The 21,587-nt window shown below is 34.5% G+C and overlaps 1 protein-coding gene across 2 annotated transcripts in view; it reads left to right on the top strand.

The window, feature by feature from the left end:
- LOC118191757 (organic anion transporter 3-like) overlaps positions 1-21,587 on the top strand; it is a 91,856-nt gene that overhangs the window by 2,013 nt on the left and 68,256 nt on the right. For both annotated transcript variants that reach the window (XM_035362607.2, XM_035362608.2), the window contains exons 2-3: positions 13,309-13,740; positions 21,223-21,453. In XM_035362607.2, coding sequence (XP_035218498.1) covers positions 13,384-13,740; positions 21,223-21,453 — 588 coding nt within the window. In that variant the 5' untranslated portion in view covers positions 13,309-13,383. The remainder of the gene's footprint in view (positions 1-13,308; positions 13,741-21,222; positions 21,454-21,587) is intronic.

The raw sequence follows: 21,587 nt of genomic DNA, 5'->3' as shown, positions 1-21,587 counted from the left end.
TTAAACAGAAAAGAAATATTATTTTGGAATAGATTTTGAAATCAATTTAGAGAGTAATCAGACACAGGTCGGTTTGGTTTAGTTTATTTGATTATGACAAAGCACTCGAAGGTTATCTGCGTAAGGGAAGGGATACGTTCGTGGGGACTCTTTAGGAGAAATTGGTTCATATAACACGTTATACGAAATATTCGCAAAAACGAAACATGGCTATCCGTTTCATGGCTATCCGTTCATACATGGCTATCCGTTCAAACATGGCTATCTAAACATGGGAAATTCGCAAAAACGCCCATGGCTATCCGCCGGGATTCGAACATTGGACTAAACTACCAATGTTCAGTGTTTGACCGCTCGACAGTTGGTGGACTCGGTCTCTATAGTTCAGAAGTGAGGTATCAAATTTAAGCATTCGGAAGAGCGAAACGATTTTATATTTAAAGAAATAACTATAACAAAGAGGAAACAAATGTAACGCGGTAAATAATAATGAAATGTGAAAAATCTAAGACCTTAGAATTTGGAGCTTTGAAAAATTAATGTCATTTACTGAAGAATTAGAAATTTTATTAATGTGATATAGGCCATCGGAATCCAATTTACGTTACATTTGTTTTCGCTTTACGATTTTATATGGAAAGAATTATATAAAATTGTTTCACTCTTCCGACGGCTGAAATTTTCTTTCCCACTTCTGAAGTAGAGACACCTATCTCTGTAGCTAAATGTAGTTACAAGCTATGTGAATCATATCTGATTACTCTGGAAATTTATTTCAAAAACCTACTTTAAAAAATCTGATGTGTACACCACATGACTTCCTTATACGGAATATTAAATTATTTTTTTCTTGCATTTCATTTAAATTTATTAGATTGAATTAAACCTACTTCGCCGATAGCGCATAAACCACAATAGAATAAATGCATCCTTTAAAATTCACTTTCTTTACCATAGCGACACTCTGGCGCTAGGTTTACTTAACAGTATTGTATTTCGTTCATATTATAACTCAGAATGCACAAAATTTATATCATTTAAAGAATTATCTAATCGTTGCCACATGTTCTATTCAAATACTATAATAAAGCTAGAACTATATATAAAAGAAATTAATCAAACAAAACAAAAAAGAAAGAGTTTTTCACAGACGATTGAGTATTTCTCATTCAATTAATTCAGTTTTCACTTCGCGACAACGCAAAAATACATAAAAACTCAAAATATCTGTATTAAAAATTACGAAGTAAATCTTAAACGCTTATTTCCTCGAAAAAAATCCAGAAAGGATTAAGCCTGATTTAAATAATAAATGAAGGCGTTATCTTTGTTGTTGCGAAGCTAAGTTTCTCTAGATTGGCAACAAATCCGCTATCCTGCTGTTTCAAATGTAAACAAGAGCAATGGCCGCCATCAAAAACATTATTAGGCTTAGCGGCACTTAAACAATTTTAAAATTGTTGATAATTCTAAAAATATTGCATACAGGTTTACTAAAGGCATAAAAACCTTAACCGGAAGATAAGAACAACATAATTAAATCATTTTTAAAGCAAAAAATGTACAATTTACAAACATATAAGAGTAAGGAAACTGAGATCACTGAGCCGGGTAACAGAGTGGATATATATGTAAATATATTTACCTACGTTTGGTGCGGCCGATTGCAACCAAAATACGAGGTGCACATCTACATGTTATAGCAGTCCTATACAAAATTTCAACGTTCTGAGGCTACTCGTTTTTGAGTTATGCGAGATACGTACGTACAAACGTTCGTACAGACGCCACGAGAAATTCTCTTCAGAATTCATTTTAAAGCAGTTTTATAATTTTTTTGGAGGAAAAGAGTGTTTTATTCTGCCCTTACATACAGATATCACGTAAATACATCGTTAAATTGTATTTGAAAGAGGTCAAAATGGGATATTTTCGTTGAAATATGCTGCCTGAAACTTTTCGCGATTACAATACTTCCTTTTTACTTCGTACAAGGAAGTAAAAAGGTTGTTTTTGTGTCCAATTTTAAAATTAACAGTTTCTTTTACATTAAACTAGGCAAAAAATATAATACTTGTTCATAAACCATCTCGTTAGGTACTCTGCAAACAGCCTTTTTTTCCCCCCACATAAATATGGACAAATTTTACTAAAATATTATCGCATGATTTTTTTGTCTTATATGTACGAGTTGTCAACTAAACGTGCTATCGGCTAAATGTTCATGTCGATTAAATGCCTCGTCGGCTATATGTCCGTGAGATATAACTGCTCTGTCGGCTAAATGTCTGCGTTCGTTAAATGTCCATGTCGACTAAATGTCTCTGTTGGCTAAGTGCCCTTTCTGATAAATGTCCGTGTCGGCTAAATGACCTGTCGGCTAACTGTTGGTGTCTTCTAAATGATAGCTAACTGCTGTCGGTTAAGTGTCCGCGACAGGTTAGAATGCATGTACGAATTTATAAGCATGACTAATAGCGTCATGCGCCATAGGTGAATTAGAGATCAATCAGAATAAAGGACTCTTTTTCTTAAAACTGACTGTAAAATGGATTTCAAATGGATTCAAAATGAACTTTTTCGTGACATCTGTAAGTGCATATTTCCGTATGTACGAGTATCTCGCATAACTCAAAAACGATTAGCTGCAGAGCATTGGAATTTTGCATATGGGACTGCTATGACATCTAGTTGTGCACCTCCGTTTTTTATTGCAATCAATAGTACCAAAAAGTATATATATATATATGCACACACCCTTTTTCGGCTTAAAAGTCCTTACCCAGCCTTTATTTTCGGAATCGATGGTCGTAGTCACACACTTCCAATTACACAAGTGTTTTAATTGATGAAATTATTCATGTTTCGGTAATGTCAAATTAAAAAAAAGAATTATTTTAGAAAAATAATGAAACCTAATTTTGAATACGGCCTCCCGGTTCCTATGCTTATATTTGGGAAGGTTTTATATTCGTTATAAAAAACTGAAACGGTAAAAAATTTGAGCCCCATAAAGAAAAAAATTGACCAGGATATTTAATTTCAAAATTTTCAATTTTTTATGTCATTTGCAAGTTGCTTTGAGGGATCGGTTAATTAATTTAGAATAATTCGAGGAAATAATCTAAAATGAAGTGCAGGAAAAAAAATGTGTAAATAATTAGCTGCGCCTTTGCCAGAACGTAAAACTACGAATTTTCTAGTTGCTTGGACAGGCCAACAGTTACACCACAAAAGCACGCACAGTGAAAATGTGATATTTCTTTATACTCTTCGGCCAATTAAGTATGTGTAAAGAGACGTTTGAGAACTAATCGATCAAATTGGTGACGAATTATCGCTCACAACGTTTTAATTCAATCGCCATTCTGGAGGCATTCCGAATTTTCGGACCGATAAACACGGGAAACCAACTACCCCTTCCCCGCGATGCGAATCTCGGATATTCCAATACTTGATTATAAGGTAATTTCTCCCTCTTTTCTGCATTCCTTCGTGTTGTAATGGTAAGCACACTCGACGCCTATTCGAGAGGTCCAGGTTCGAGTCTCTGCAAGGGTCTTGCTCATTTTTCATGTCTCCCGCTTCCAAATAACCTAATTTCTCTACAGTGGCGCTCGAACTACACAAGGTGGTAAATGATGACTCTACTCCACCAGAATTTGGCGATAAGGTTCCCTAATCCCCAGTATTTCTTTTTATTTGGTTTGTCATCTACATTGAAATTTCCCATTATAATAGTAGTATAAGGTATTTCTCCCGCCTTCTTACCATGCTTTCGTGGTGTGGTGGTCTGCATGCTGGGCACGTACCCAGAGATCCGTGGTTCGATTACCGGCGAAGGCGGTTGCTCATTTTTCATCTTTCCTGCTTCCAAAAAAATCCTAATGTCTCTACAGTGGCGCCCGAACTAAAAGGGTTTTGGATGATGATTCTCCACACCCAGAATTTGACGATTGGGTCCCCTGAAAAACCCCAGTCGTCCTTTAAAAGGGGGGAGTATATAAGGTATATCTCCCGCTTTCTCGGCATGCCTTCGTGGTGTGGTGGTCTGTACGCTGGGCGCGTACGAGGTCCGTGGTTCGATTCCCGGCGAAGGCGGTTGCTTATTTTTCATCTTTCCTGCTTCCAAAAAATCCTAATGTTTCTACAGTAGGAACATCTGTATCTACAGTCTGTATCTAACTCGTCGTCGATGGATAAGGAAGTCTCAGCATATTCCATGAATGCATTAAACAAGAACATCATCAAATCTCCTGAATTAACAGTCTAATGAAGAATGTATACAGATTCCAGCATAAATCTTGACTGTTCATTAACAATTACTTCCAACCATGCAAATATCTCCTTCATCTGAATCCTGTATTCTTTTACACTGCTTAACAGTAAATTCTGTTGGTACACAATCTGCTACACTCATCAAATTTTCCCGAAAACACTGACTCTCTATACTCGACTATCTACTACTCACACGTGGTCGCGCATGCGCATGGAGCTTCACCAAAATTTAGTTATTTCTGGCACGTTATTATGTGTATACACTTTGTCCATTTTTTGATATGTGTGTGTTTGCTAATATGTTCTTTCATCTATGTAACGATGCAATAAGGTTGATTGTAACATTTGTAGTTTCAAAAATATAAGCATTCGCGCACACCTCAAATAGCATCTTAATTTTTGCTTTCCTATCATACAATTATGGAGGAATGTAATCCTACTCCTACTTTAACAAAAATAAATAAAAAAGCCTGAAAGCTTTCAGATTTTATATTCTAAAAAAGGATTTCAGATTAAAAAAATTCAAAATAATTTCAGATTTTACACAAAATATTCAAAAAGAGTATATCTTTAGAATTTCTGATACAGTCTCACGCGCTGGAGATAAAAAGTGTTTTTTCCCGGTAAAGTGTTGCCTTTGCTCGCTTTAAAATCGTTGCGTCTGTTAATTAAAAATTCATTAAAATTTTACAAAATATGAGACAGATAATAAAACAAATTCCAAGTTTGAGCTTTCAGATGCCCATATTCGAATGGAGAACTACGTTATTCAAAATTTGATGTTTTTAGGTACGGTTGTTTTTTCACACTCTGAGGAACCTACATACATTCATGCAGATTCTTCATAATTTAATTTCTTTAACTATTATGCAGAGCTCTAATATTTTCGTGGCAACAATTCGAAAACTGAAACGCTGTTTTATAGTAGAAGACGCAAAATGCGATGATGAAATTAATAGCCCTTCTGGGCAAATTGCCCTTTCGGGATAAAAGAAAAAGGGAGAAAGACCGGCGTTATCTGTGTTTTTTGCTTTTGAGATATTTACTTGTTCCGCAAATTTATGTGAATAATCAAAAATCAAAAATCTTGTGCTTTATCGAAATTCGAATCACCATTTTATCAAACTTGCTCATAGATGATCATTCAAGTAGAAGAAAGCAAAAACTAGAAATTTATCTAAACTTTCTGTTATGTATGGAAAGAGGAGCAAAATTTCCGTAAACTTCCTGGTTCAAAGGCCAAAGGCAAGATTATGAAAATTGAAACGTTTTTGCTATAAATTTGGAGAGAATACCTGAAAGCTTATAACGGTTTTTTCCCTCCATAATTTCCATAAATTCACTTCGTAATTAAATGTTCGTTTATTTATTCTTACTGTTTTTAATTTAAAGGTAAAGGAGAAATGTTAGTCTTAAATTTTGTCTCGTTACTGAACAATTGCGAAATTGCAAGAATGATATCAAGTGTGATGTGAAGCATTATTTAAATATATCACGCTTTTTGACCAATTTAGAATCTTTTCCTATCTAACTAGTTTTTCCAGTGAAATCCAGTGATAAAATTTTTATTGAGTGATAAGACCAGTTTAAATGCTTAACTAGAGTCGGCAATAATTTCTCCTTTAATGTCTCCATCGGATATGGCATTACAGTGGTAACTTTCTACCAGTGTCAAACGAACTCGGTTGTCTGAGTGTTCTGTCAATAAGTACGGCTCAGTTTCTGGGTTTACAGTGTCACTAACCAATGATTCTGCAACTCTATTGATATCGGCTTCAGAGCAGTGGCGTATAGCTAGAACTCTTGCCACCCGAGACGGTTCGTGGTTTTGTCACCTAGGGTTCGTGGTTTTGTCACCCTGAATTTGCCGTTCCTCTTGATATACAAATTAATAACTACGAAACGTACCAAATCTACATGAAGGGAAATAAATTAAAATTCTACTTTGGGCTTTGGCCAAAAATTTCAATTTTAACATTTAAAAATTTTATTATTTTGCTCGATTTTTTTTTTTTTTTTTTTTTTTTTTGTTGTTGTTCGTAAAACTATCAGAGTTACATTGTAAAGGTATATTTGATCGTTATTGCTGTTACGCAAACATTATGAAAAGACTTGTTAAATGCATAATGTATACTCTGCACAAACACACACGCACAAAAGAGACATTTTTCTATATCTCGCGTTCTACTTGGCTGATTGGCAAAATTTAACTTGCCCTTTTTTATGTCTCGAAAACGCGACTTATAATATATATTAAATTTATGTATAGCATTATGTAGTTATGTCAGAAGTATAGGTATTTTCTCACAAAGTCGGGCCCACCAGCGGCCGAGCGGTAAAGTCGCTGAACACTGGTAGTTCGGTCTGAGGTTCGAATCCCGCGAACGGGCCGGCTGCATGGGTGTTTTCGTGGCTTTTCCCATGGGTAACGTGTATACGAGCCAGTTTCCCTTGGAAAGTCCTCCACGAAGGCATCCCTCGCCTTAGGCAAATAGCCCTCGAGGCTTTGCCGTAATTAAATAACCTAACCTAACCCACAAAATCGGATTTTTTTCTGAAATGGCATACCGATTCCTTCCCCCCCTCCGTATTTTGATTCTATTACTCAAATTATGTCCAAATATTAAATTTTGTAAAATTTGGTGAGAAACTTACCGAGGAATTTTAAAATTTATCTTGTTGCTCTTTTTTTTTTTCGGTTTACGCCAAGAATAATTCACTTGGCGAAATCTTCAGTTTCAAGTAACCTATTTTCCTTTCCCTTTTTTCACTGCGCACGACGGAAAAAAAGGATGCATAGATCATTCTTTCAAATAATTTTAATACTGTGCATAAAGCACATTTGGCATTATTGTCGCTTATAACAAATATGCCATATCTCAAAAGGCGCCGATGTATGAATTCACGTATATTTTTGGAAATTTTGAATAAAAAATTCTAATTCTTTGCAGGTTTGCCTAGAAATGCATCTGCTTTAAGATAATAGTAACATTTTATAGGTTATAATTCAAACTGTTTTTGGAAAAATTTATAAAAATTACTAATAAATACAAATTTTAAAAGCAAATCGGAAAATAGCTACAAATTTTATTTGGATTTAACCTAAATTTCGAACTGCGAAAGAAAGATAAGTTAAGTTTAATGTAAAGAAGAGATATTAATAAATGTATGCCAAATTCAATTAACAATGAGCGGCTAACATTTTACGAGCTAATTTTTTAAAAAGTACTCTTGCAATTTTTACACAAACGTTGGCATTTTGACATAATTTGAATCATAGAATCGAAATATGGAAAAAAAAAATCTCTGTCTTTTCAGAAAAAGTTCGATTTTGTGTCAAAAAATCTATATATAAATATAATATGTATCCTAATTCGCGCTATTGAGACATGAAAAATGCAATTTAGTCAATAGGGCGTAGTAGAACGGGAGAGTAAGAACTGTTCCTCTACCCTCTTTTTGTGTAGAGTGCACCTAGCTGTTGAAATTGTAGAGACATTTGGTATTTTTGAAGCAGAAGACGTGAGAAATGTGCAATGTCCTCGCCGAAACTCGAATCTGGACCTTTCGAACGTTCGCCGAGTATACTAACCGTTACACCACGCAGGCATGCTGGATGGAGGGAGAAAATACGTTATACACTCTCCCTTTTAAAGGGCGACTGGAGATTAGGGAACCCAATCGTCAAACCCTGGTGGTGAAGGTTCATCATACACCATCTTTTAGTTCGGGCGCCACTGTAGAGACATTAGTTTATTTTGGAGAAGGAAATGCGATAATACTAGTAATAACAACTGAGTCAATAAACTGATTCAAGTAAAATAATAAGAAAAACACCTGTTAGCCATTATTTTCACCAATTTTAAAAGCTTCATAGTCTTGGTTGGTTTTTAGTTTATATGATTAAGGCAAAGCCACGAGGGCTATCTGCTTGAGAGGAGAGATGCTTTCGTGGATGACTTTCTAATAGAAACTAGCTCGTATACACATCATACATTGGGGAAAACCACGAAAAGGCCCGTTCGCAGGGTTCGAGCCTCGGACCTAAATGTCGAGCCTACTAGTATTCAGCGACTTTATCGATCGACCGCTGGCGGGCCTTAAAGCTTTAGTCATTAGTTTTATTAGTGCGACTAGCGCTTCTGACTTTTTATTTCAAAAAATGAAATAACCTTTAAATGTACATTTTTTACAGTTTTAACTGTACATTTCTGTTTATAATTTCTATTCATATTTGCGAATCTAAGTTTTAAGCAAAAAGGAGTTTCTAATGAAAACGTTAAATATCTCTCCTATACCAATGCCCAGTCCTTTAAGAGAATGAAACTTTTAGTTCACTAAAATACATTTATTTATTGTTGATTAAAAAATATCTTATTCTGTGGAGAAAAGATGCACCAGTAATTCTATTAAAATATTCTAAAAATTGCCACTTTGCAAAGAAAAAAACGCGCTAAGAAGAAATAAGCATCACCATTATGGTGCAATCAGCATAATATTTTTAAATATAGTATAAACTATGGCAGAAATGTAAGTGCATTGTGCGTGGGGACATTGGCTTGATTGCAGTATGAGTTGAATGTGACCTCAGAGCATGTCAAAGCAATCTCGCGGTGCATTTTTGCGGATGTGTTACGTGAAACAACGTCACTGTTAACTGATACTTCATCTAACTCAATGCCTCTTCAATAAATGCGTTTATTCCCATACAATAATTTCTCACCAGATGCTTCTGAACAGGATTGTAGGAGAGATTCTAGGGTTTCATTTCGAAGTGTTGCCGTATTTTGAAGGTCTTTATACGCTTCTTAACTCTGCCAATTATTTTCAGAACTGGCCGAGTTAAGAACTTTTTTATATTACCTAATTACGTGGCTAGAACATCTATAAAAATTTTATAATAGTTTAGAAGAAAATTTAAAATGTTTATGATTGTCAGAAATCTTATAAAACATAAAAAATAGAAAATTATAATTAATAAAAATAGAAAATTGAGTATTTTTTCTTCTAAATACTAGCAATTAGTCTCGAAATGGCGTTTTGCGTCGAATCACTAAAAGCGCTATTTCTTTTTAAATTGTTGCCACCAAATATTATCGCCCTGTGTTATATATATTGAAATTAAGTAACGAAGAATCTGCATGAATGTATGCAGGTTTCTCGCATTGTGATAAAACAACGGTACCTAGTCATGAAATTTTGAATAACGTACTTCCTAATATGGACACCTAGAAGCTCGAATTTCGAATTTATTTCATTATCTATTTCATATTTTGAAAAACTTTAACGAATTTTTATTTAACAAACTTAACGATTTCAAAGCGAGCAATGGAAACACTGTACGGAAAAAAAAAAAAAAAAAAAAAAAAAAAAAATTTATCTCCAGCTCGCGAAACTGTGTATCGGAAATTCTAAAGACATGCTGTTTTTAAATATTTTGTGATACTGCTGTTGAATTGAATTTTATGTGGTTGAAGTGCGAAGAACGCGATATTGAATAAATAAAGATAACACACAAAACGTTAAAAAAAAAGCCCTCTTTGGGCGTAATATAAAATCTGAAAGCTTTCAGATTTTGTTCCCACAGGGAAACATGTATTTTCATTTGCAGTGAAATTTAGATTATTCCTCAAGTGACAGTCACGGTTTAGGTTATCCATCTGGACGCGAATACGAAAATGCATGGATTCATAGAAACTCTTTCTGCATATTATTTTCTATTGCTGTTGCTTGGTACTGATAATCAATAAAGAATATAATCAGATTTTTATTGTAGCATGCAGTATAGATGGGATCTAATTGCTTGATTAAAACTTTATATTACTATTTCGAATATTTATATTAATATTTCGAATAATTTATATTAATGTTTAGAAGAATAATAATTGCGTTTATAATTGTCAGAAATGTTAAAAAAAAACCTAAAAATGGAAAATTTGATATTTTTCCTTACTAAGTACTAAAAATTAAATTTTAATTCAAAAGTGGCCGAAGGGATGAAGACCGCTGAATATTAATAGTTCGAAATCAGGTAAAAGGGCTGATTGCATTGTTGGTTTTCGTAGTTTCCCATATTAATTTCCCCAAGAAAGTATCCCTTCCCTTAAGGTCGTATCATACATTCGTAACATTTCGGGAGATGGATATCATTTTGTTAGTATGACCAAACATGTCAGCTACGGAATATTTCAATAGGGGATTTAGATTTAGTACATTATTGCAAAGCACTCTATTATATCTGATTGACGGGACGGATGCCTTTATGGAGTTCTTTCATATTATGTAGCTGACATGTTTCGTCATAACTAACAAATTGACATCCAAACGATTAACGGTCACTGTACATGAAAATGTAAATGATACTTTAAGAAGAATCAACTGAAAAAAAATTATTTAATTTTCATTGAAAGAATATCAAATTAACAAAGATGAAAGAAAATAATTTCATACTTCGATAAATAATTAAACGATTTTAACACAGGTTACTTCATGCATTTACTCATCATCCTTTTTCTAATTTTCTTTACATTATATTTTGTCTTCTTAAAACGTCTAGAGATGGCAACATCGTGGAAACAAACAGCAATTTTAATGAAAAATTAATTAATTATTTAATGACCTTTATTAGTGATATGTAGCGCATTTAACACAATTAAGGGGTCTGAGTACGCTATCCTGTATTTAGCACAGTTCTATTAAAGAATTATAAGTTAAAATGACTATGAAATCTTTATATAACAAGTTAGAGAGTTTTCTTAGATCAAATAGAACACAGATAAAATACAAATGAAAGCTAACCTTAAAGCACGCGCGTATGCGCAAAATTTACGACAAATTCAGTTTTTAATACACATTTTTCGCATATCGAAGCTAAGACGTCTGAAGGTCATTTCTATTCCTCCTTTCTACCCTTCCCCACATCATGGAATGTGCCAGCAGGAAGTTATTTGACTTTTTTTTAACTGGGCTTTTGTGCTACGTGGCAGCTTTTTCATAACAGTTACGACACGCGCGTGGTCGTGTTTTAAAATTCGGAAAATATTTTTTTCTCAAATATTTTGTGTTATTAATTGCCATGTATTATTTTAATTTGAATACATTTGGCTCTGTAAATTTTATATTTGTTTTCATGGCAAAAAAATATGTGCAACCAGTTGATTTTGCTCGGATTCTTCAAGAATTATCTGATGAAGAAAAGGAAGACAATGAAACCTTTCGATGGGAGAACAATGGCGATTTCCATTCCTTATTTTCTTTTATTTCTATTTTTTTAGAAATAAATAAAAGCATTTTGAACTGTTATAATAAGTAATGTTAGGAGTGGGTTGTGTCCCAATGCTAAGACCTCTCAATGTTTCTTAAAAATCATCAGAAGAAAAATCAAATTCTATAAAATGTTACTTTTGAAAGAAAATTAAATCGGTTAATACGTTTTATTCTCTGTGTAAAAATCTTCCTCGCTTAATCTCTTAACATCAAGGGGAACTTCTTTTCTAAACTGTTAATTAAATAACGGGTAATGTCTATATATACATATGTAGTATAAACTAGAAAGCCCGGCGGTCATAGGAAATGACCGCTGTTTTAGATAATAAATTATTAGATTGATTATAAACAGGTGATTGCTAATGCAAACAAATGGTCACGTTCCCCCTGACACGCTCAATTTGCGTTCAGCTGAAAATTCAGTTTAAAATACAATGTCGAAATAAAATCGGGCAAAATTTTAAACTCTTTACGCGAAAGGATATTTACCATAGAAGTTAGGGTAAACCTACCCGATGAGATTACTACGCACAACTCGTTAGTTGATTTCGTCTCCTTTAATTTCTCAATGTTTGCAAGTTTCTAGGTAATTTATATGTATATAGTTAAATGCATAATAAGCAAGTTCTTAAATACCATGATAATTTCATTAAAACAATGATAACTGCATGTATGGTATCAGTGTCTACGGACTATTTGAATGCCGTGGCAACTTCACCCCATTGGTTAGTACAGTTACGCAAGCAACCAATAAACTATCGGCGACAAAAAGACACTTAAGCCGCATATACTAAAGATATATACATATACCTACATACACCTATGCCCCTACCCGGTTTAAAAGTTTTTACCCGGCCTTTATTTTCGCAGTTGGTGGAATAATATAGTTAAATGCATAATAATGTACCTACACACACCTATGCCACTACCCGGCTTAAAAGTTTTTACCCGGCCTTTATTTTAGCAGTTGGCGGTCATAGTCATGCTCTGCCGATTACATAAGTGTTTTTAATGATGAAAATATTCATGTTTTAGCAATGTCAAATTAAAAAAAAAAAAAAAAAAAAAAAAAAAAAAAAATTGAATAAATTACAAAATCTAATTTTTAGTGTTGTCTCCAGTTTCCTACGCAATATTTGGGAAACTATGCTATATTTGAGAAAGCTTCAACACTCGTTATGAAAACATAAAAATACGAGAAGGCTGACTCCCGTACCACAGAACCTGACCGGGTTATTTTATAAGGTATTTCTCCCGCCTTTGTGGTGTAGTGGTCAGAACGCTCGGCGCGTATTCAAAAGGTTCGAGGCTCGAGTCCGACGTGTATTCGAGAGGTCCGTTGTTCGATTCCCGGCGAGGGCATTGTTCATTTTTCATGTACTCCTGCTTCAAAATAACCTAATATCTCTACAATTTAATTTCAAAATTTGCAATTTCTGATGTCATTTTCAGCTTGCCTCAAGTCTCCTTTTAGTTAATTGAAAATAATTCGAGGAAATATGTTTAAATGAATGCAGCTAAGAAATCTGTGTAATTTAATAGGCCGTACAAGTATGTCATGTGGTATCCACATCAGGATTTTTGTATTTAAAAATTACAAACTTTGAATATCATTTAAAACATTTTGTGTTTGGAAATATATGTTTGCGATTAACGGTCGCGAAAAGACTGTCGTATAATAGATTTTTGTGGACATTTGAGTGAATTTAAACTCATATAATTTCATAAAATGTATAACAATAGTTTTGATTTCTCTTTTTACAGGTTTTTAAAAGGAAAATAACTCGTTGAAAAGAAAATGGAGGTAACCTGTTGGCTATCTATATATTCAATATCAAGATGACAATGGTATCGATTGCTCAATCCCATCTTGACAGAGTCCTGCTCATGGTGGACACTCCCGGAAGGTACCACTTCTTGATAGCTTTCCTTCTGTGTTGCATGCAGTTTCCAGTGTCTTTCAGTGGACATCTTCTGACTTTCTATACTGCGACACCGAAGCACAGATGCAGGGCGGAGTCCAATCTCACTTTCGGAGACTATGACCTGAGACCTATAATTACTGTGAATGGGAGAAGACAGTATTCAGCTTGTGAATTGTATTCTGATCCCAGAGACCATTCCAAAGGCACGAAAGCTTGTGATGATGGCTGGGAGTTTCAGGTTAGAAACGGAGAATCTACAGTAGTTACTGAAGTAAGTGCGAATATTTTCTTTTATACCTAACTCGTTACGTTATTTTTAGGTTAATTCTTTTCTGTACCTTCTTTTTCTTCTAACGGCCTTCACCAGAATGGAAATTAATTTGAGTTAACTAGCGAGTGAAGTTAGTAATGAAGTAATTTATGGACAGAGCCTCGGCAATCACCCAGTATAACTGATTGAATTGTGAAGGAAAGCCTGCTACCTAGCTCAGTAGCGGATTTTTTTAAACACTAATTCTAACTCCTCATGTTCCGCAAAGTATACTACGAGGCTTACGCAAGTAAATTGTAACACTAACAAGAAAATAAATGTACACTATCATCGCAAATGAGGAACAAATAAAAAGACTTGAAATGTTTCAGATTTTAACGGTCGGCCAAAAGGATTTGTTAAGGTAATTTACACACTCGCTGAGTTCGCAGTTTACCATTCTGCTGTTATACTCATTCCTATTAAGCTTGCTTTATTTTTCCTTTTTAACTTTATTACTAAATATCATTTTTTTCGCACTTCCGCCATATACAGTTCAACAGCAAAATTACAAAAATTTTAAAAGCAGTAAGCAATATACGTTTAGAATTTCCGATGCTATAGTCTGTGCTGGTATACAATTTTCTGTTTTTTTTTTTTTTTTTTTTTTTTTTTTTTTAAACCTCAGTTCACGATTCATTACATATATATATATATCCATATATATTCCATAATGCTCATTTTTCTTACTAAGATGGTGTTACAAAACTTTTTTTGCCGTTTTATTATGTAATGTTTTGTGTTTTTACCTTAATTAAGACACAATAACACGCCGAACAAATACTAACTCAGAAGTCAAACAACTGTTGCTCAACATTGTTGGTCCGAAAATCACACTTTCAATTTTTCTGCTGTCAAAATTATTCAAAAAACATCTTCCATTGGAGAATTGAATTTTCTAGAGGCATTTCACATTCAAAAAAATCTTTCTGTTCTAGTTAACGATCCTAATTCCAATCCATCTTTGCCTTCGGCCTTTAAAGAAATTATGTTTTAGTTCTGGTTTCATCAACAGATGGCGCCACTTGCTTTTTCTTGTCCAGGCTTTCTTATTTTATCTAATCATTATTTCCTATCTTGTTTATTTGCGGTTTTGCAGCTGAGGATGGTGGTTCGGTAAAACCATCGAAACTACTCATGCGAAAGTTTTGAAAATATAACGCTGATTTTTGTTGTTTGACTTCTGAATTTGTTTTTACCTTATTTACCATTTTCTTCGGACATTGCTGTTTTACTCGGTTTGCTGTTCTTCTTGATGGCCAAATAGCTTTTCGTACCACGGTTATTTTGCCAATAAAGCTTCTGTTCATTCGTTCCCTACTATTATTATTATACGCCAGAGAACAGGGGCTCCGTTGCCTAGCAATCTAGCAGACTGCCTTACACAGATTAAAGCTTCTGCCTCCGGAAGCTATCTACTACCCGCTCCACCACAATCGGGGTGGGTGGCAGGTCAGAATGCAATTACTGAGTCTTAAAACAAAGAGATACACTTGCAAACAAGGCCAGTGGGCAACAGAGGGTTCAATACATAGTCTGGATTTACAATTTTTCTTCTAATACATACGTCATACATTTATCACAGCTTATTTACAATCAGTCCTATACTTCAGCCATTAATATTGATTTCAGACATGCAATTTTACACAGTTCTATAAAAATTCCTGTGACCAGGGTTACAATTACTGTTTTCAGAAAAATAAATAATCTAGATAAACATACATCTTAGCTATACAATTATAAGAAGACATTTCTTATTCAGACAATTATGTACAATTTAACATTAGAATCTTAGGGATACAAGGACAAAATTATGGCACACCAGTCAATTTTAAGCCAAATTTTTTCCCCCCCGAAAAAGAACTTCCTAAATAACTATATAGGACGTAGAGTTTTAATTCTAAAAACCTCTAAATGCATCTTACCGTAAGATAGCAGAATTATGTTAGATTTATAGCATACCATTGGCAAAGTTCCTATTAATTATTACTATTAACTTCTTTAACCTATCAATACTTGAATACTGTTGTTGCAATTTAAACCAAGAGTACCAATTAGTTACATGAGAACTTTATACACCACAGTATTTGTGATATTTTAGTACATACTTTTACCATTATATTAAATATATATTCAACTCAGATACTTCAAATACAAAAAACAAAACAAAATATATATATATATATATATAGTATATATACATACACGTGCAAGAGAGTTCAAGAGACAGTTCATAATGGAATATACAATGAATAGAATACAAAAATCAACCTGCAAATACTTAGATACAGTTATTACTACTATTCTATTCTACTACTATTCTATACTTAGATATTCTACTACTATTCTATACTTAGATACAGTTATTACTACTATTCAGTTGCTGTACATTCCCTACTGTAAGCGGCCTATTCATTTATTTGCCTATTCATTTATTAAATTTTTGCGGAATTTCTGCCAAAATCAGAAACGTTGCTTACGTTTTGCACAATAGTGTATATTTATCTTATTTATATATTTATTCATGGGAGATACTTATTGCCGTCCAAAACGTTTCAACCAGCTACATAAATCTAAATCGTGTAGCACCCACTTTATAAGGTATTTCTTCCGCCTCCTTAGTATGCTTTCGTGGCCTAGTGGTCAGCACGCTTGGCGCGTATTCGAGAGATTCGAGTTCCGGCGACGGCATTGCTCATTTTTTGCTTCTTTTGCTTCGAAATAACCTAATGTCTCTACAGTGGCGCCCGAACTAAAAAAGGTGGTGGAGGATGATTCTCCACCACCAGGATCTGGCGACTGCGTTCCCTAATCCCCACTCGCCCTTTAAAATGAGGAGTATATAAGGTATTTTTCCCGCCTTCTTAGCCTGCCTTCGTGGTGTAATGATCAGCACGCTCAGCGCATATCCGAAAGTTCCGAGGTTCGAGTCCCGGCAACGGATTGCTCATTTTCCGTTTCTTCTGCTTCGAAATAGCCTAATGGCTCTACAACTTTGTAAGGAATTTTTCCCTTCTTTAACGCACGTCTTCATGGTGTAATTGGAAACACATTCGACAAGCAGTCGGAAAGTCCATGATTCGAATACTGGTAAGACATCGCTGAGTTTCCTACATTTTCTATCACAAAAATCCTAAATGACTCTACATATGGCACCCGGAATAAAACGTGGTGATCGATAATTTGTTACCATCTGAACAATTTCGTTCCTTCTTCTCAGTCGCCCTTTAAGTGGGGGAGAATGTAAGGAATTTTCTACCCCCTTACTGCTTGCCTCCTTGGTATAAGCGGCGGTACATCAAGCTAGCGATCAGAAGAGCTAGACATCGAATCCCGACGATTGGATGACTGATTTTTCATGTTTACAGCTTCCAAATAAAACAAATAACTCAGAAAGCCTTCAGAAAAATACAGTTAGGATGTATTCATGGTCGATTAGAGAGATCAACGTAATATATTTATGTACGTTAAACTGCGGTATATTCATTAGATTGTAATAAAGTACTCGCGATTTACACATTAGAAAAAATTGGTGATATTTTTTTGTCATTTATAGTTGACTATATTTAGTACAAACCAAATCATCGACCTCAGAAATTTTAACATTTCACTTAAGATGAATGCATTGTCCTTTAATTCGAAGTACAGAGCTTTAAGGTTTTACATGTAGCTTTTTTAAAGTATTATTGCTTTTAAGTATGCGTGTATTTAAATATAGAATTTACGATTTTTTTTATATATTAAACTTAAATTTTCATGATAACTTTTTATCACTAAACAGCTCAGTTAATCATATATGTTGTTACATGCGTAGGTATTTGTATCGGATTGAACGCAGATAGAACCGCTGATAGCTTGATAAAATTTATTTTTACCCAAAGAAACACTTTACGGTTCTGGAATTTTTTACAAAAATACTCGCACAGGTCTACTCAGTATCACAAAGCACAATCAGCAGTTACACTTTAAACACTTAAGGAGTGTTAAACACAGCGCAATGCAAAGCGCATCTAAAAGGCGAGGTTCACACGGAGATCTCTCAATACTCCTAACTCAACGTTAAACTAAACAACTGAGAAAATGATGCTCTCCCCGGTCTTCATAGTTTTCTCCCTACCGCCAAAGAATTTCCAGTACCTTCCCTTTCTCGAAATTAATGGAAGACACATACGATTAAAGTTACATATAAGGACCGAACAGGGTAGCAGTTTCATACAGGGATCAAATAATGATATTAAATTACTGTATCAATTCCAGCTACAAAGGGATAAGGCCCAAACGGTCGCCAAATTTCGCGACATTTGGCGATTCCTCGCCAAATATTTTAAAATAAACGTGGCTCCAAAATAAATATGGCGAATATGAGAAGAAAGTGCAAGCTTTTTTTCACAATGCACTTAAACTTTCTTAACCGAAACGATTTAGAAAAAATCGCTCTGAATGGGTGAATCCGAAAATTTACTGTTTCTTTTCTCTTTCCCGTATTTAAATGAATGTTTCCTTTGTTTTGTTCTTTAAAAATAAATACATATTCTGCAACGAAAACAACCAGTGTAATGTGAGAAAAAATGACTCCATGAGATCTCTATCCTGCATAAAATAGTCTTGTATTCTGCTCACCAAACTTTTGGTCCAAAAAAAAAAAAAAAAAATTCAGAAGAAGGTCAATTATTGTTTTAAATAACTGAAGTTTGTAAGTTTATTAATATAGGTATGTATATGTATTTTAATGCAACATTTAAATTTACTGTAACGCATGTTTTTTTTTCCTATATTATATGCACTTTTTACTTCTTTGTATGAAGTAAGGGAAATGCTGTAATCACAAAAAATTTCGGGTTTCAGATTTTAACGGAAATATCCATTTTGGCCTTTCCCGAAATCTTTTTTTTTTTTTTTTTTTTTTTTTTTGTGGCGATTATATGTACGGACAGAATAAAGGACTCTTTATTCCAAAATCGTTTCGTCTGTAAGTACGTATGTACGTATGTACCTCGCATAATTCAAAAAGGATTAGTCATAGAACGTTGAAATTGTGCATCTTACCCGACCTTTATTTCCGTAGTCATTGGTCGTAGACATATTGCAGTAACAGAAGTGTTTTAAATGACGAAAATATTCATGTTTTGGCAATTTCAAGTTTTAAAACATAATTAATTTTGGACAAATAATGAAATCAACTCACTCTTTTTGTAACTGTATTAGCAAGCAATGTATCGTACTTCATACGGAAAAAAACTATTTAAAGAAGACAAATAAAATGTTGGCAAAAAATTATAGTAATAAAATTATCAAGGCAAAGTTTGGTAGTAAGCTTTGGCTTAAGCCTTCTAATCACACAAGCAAACCATGGCTAGCAAAAGGCTGAAACCGGTTTAGGAAATTCAGGAACTGAGTGTAGATAGTACAGAGAAAGGTCCGTTATCGTTGCCAAAAATTCTCTCTTAACTTTAAGAGTTCTATTCTAATACAGGTGCCACAAATGGCTAATGGTTAAGACCACTGAATACTGGGAAATTGACCCCGGCCAGATCTCACGCAAATGGGTTAGCTGCATGATTGATTTTTCGTGGTTTAGCTCATGTGCAACGTGAATACGTGTCAGTTTCCTTAGAAAAATCCTCCACGAAGGCACCCTTTCCCTCAGAATAAATAGCCCTCGTATACTTTTCTACATTCAAATAACCGAACGCACATGTTCTTACATACGTTAACTGATCTCCATCCTGGTGACAGCCTACAAAATTAAAAGTGAAAATAAAGCTATAAGGTATTTATCCCACTTTCCTAGCGTGGCTTCGTGGTGTAGTGGTTCTGCACGCTGGGCCGGTATTCCAGAGGTCCGTGGTTCGATTCCCAACGAAGGCGTTTGTTAATTTTTCATTTCTCCGGCTTCCAAAAATACCTAATGTCTCCTCTACAGTGGCGCCCGAACAGGGACTAGTTATCACCGTAAGTGAACGGTATTTTTGTTACGCACGAAGTCCGTGCTATCTGTTATTTTAGTTTGAGTTAATAAAGGGTTATTTTGCACAATTCTTCTGTGCTAGTATTTTTTGACGCCTGTGCGAGAATTCGACAGGTTCATTGTAGGATCTAAGTTAGTGCATGTGGACAGTTAGAGATAGATCTTACAGTGGCGCCCGAACTAAAAGGGTGTTGGATGAGGTTTTTCCACACCCAGGATTTGGCGATTGGGTTCCCTGAAAACCCCAGTCGCTCTTTAAAAAAAAGAGTATATAAGGTATTTCTCCCATTTTACTAGCGTGCCTTCGTGGTGTAGTGGTTCTGCACGCTGTGCCGGTATTCCAGAGGTCCGTGGTTCAATTCCTGGCGAAGGCGTTTGCTAATTTTTCATTTCTTCGGCTTCCAAAAATACCTAATGTCTCTACAAAGCTACAAATGATAAGATAACGGATTAAGAAATATAAAACCTTACAATGAAGTTTTTTTAAAAAATTACTTTTAAGTTTTAATGGCAGTTTTCTGATATATTGTATTGCAAGAAAAAAAAAATTAGAGGATTTTAAAATAATTATGAGCATTTTATTTCAAAATAATGATATTTTGATTAGATATTTCAGCTTACTGCAGTGCTTATTATCTAATGTAATAGTTCTTAACCCCTTGGCCTACACGATATCTGCCAATTGCGCGATGTGTTGTAAACAAGAAAGTAGGTCGCGCCCCATGCCGTTCAACTCTTCAGCCGTGTACCCGAACTGGCGCAAAATGTATACTTTTCATGACATATATATTTCACTGTAACGAAAGGAATTGTGAAATAATAAGCAATGTTTAGGTACAAATAGTAATTTTAAGACGTCTAGAGTGTAATCATAATCAGTTGATCAGTTGACAAAAATAATTGCATGGCATGATGGGTATGATGGGTATAAGAGTTTGGTATGATGGGTATAAGAGTTTGGCATGATGGGTATAAGAATTTGGCATGATGGGTATAAGAGTTTGGCATAATGGGTATGAGAGTTTGGCATGATGGGTGTAAGAGTTTGGCATAATGGGTATAAGAGTTTGGCATGATGGGTATAAGAGTTCTTTAATTCTTTATACGAAATTATATTTGAAACGTGTGAATGAAGCTTTGCGGGGAACTAAAGTAACAGATCATCCGGTTTCGTCAGAAACAACTGAAAAAAAAATACTGACGTTACAATCAAAGGAAAAATATTCGATGTAGAATAACTCCAATCGCTTGTTCTAATAATAATACGCGGCATTTTATGCACAAATTTCTCACCACGAGTCAGACTCGTGGCTTTTGTTTATGACACAAATTCTTTACCACGAGTCAGACTCGGGGCTTTTGTTTATGACACAAATTTTTTACCACGAGTCTCCAAAAGGTTAAGGCAATATAAAATCTTTTTAATCAAATATTGATTAAATGGTTATTAAAGCATGATGATTTTCTTGTTTCAGTGGGAGCTAGTATGCGAATATGAAGCTTTAGCAGCCCTTTTACCTTACTTAGCTACTGTAGCGGCGATGATAGGAGCCCTAGCCACTGGAATTTTAGCTGACAAATATGGTCGCAAATACGTTCTGGTATTATCTTTGCTGTTTCACACGAGCTTTGGTGTGTTCCTACACTTTCTTCCTCTTTTCGGCATATTCGCTACAGTTTTCAGCCTACAAGCATTTCTTATTGCGGTAAGTTGACATTTCCTTTCTTTAATATTCTTCTGAACTCTATTGAATTCAAATGGATGTTATATGAAAATGTATTTTAAATGTATATAATTATTAACGTATTTGAAATTATTACTGATCACATTAGGATACAT

This window comes from Stegodyphus dumicola, chromosome 3, assembly GCF_044657685.1.
Source record: "Stegodyphus dumicola isolate Sdum_Otavi_A_Nest chromosome 3, ASM4465768v1".
Classification (NCBI taxonomy): domain Eukaryota; kingdom Metazoa; phylum Arthropoda; class Arachnida; order Araneae; family Eresidae; genus Stegodyphus; species Stegodyphus dumicola.
Note: the sequence above shows the minus strand (reverse complement) of the source record. Positions and strands in the feature narration are given on the sequence as shown.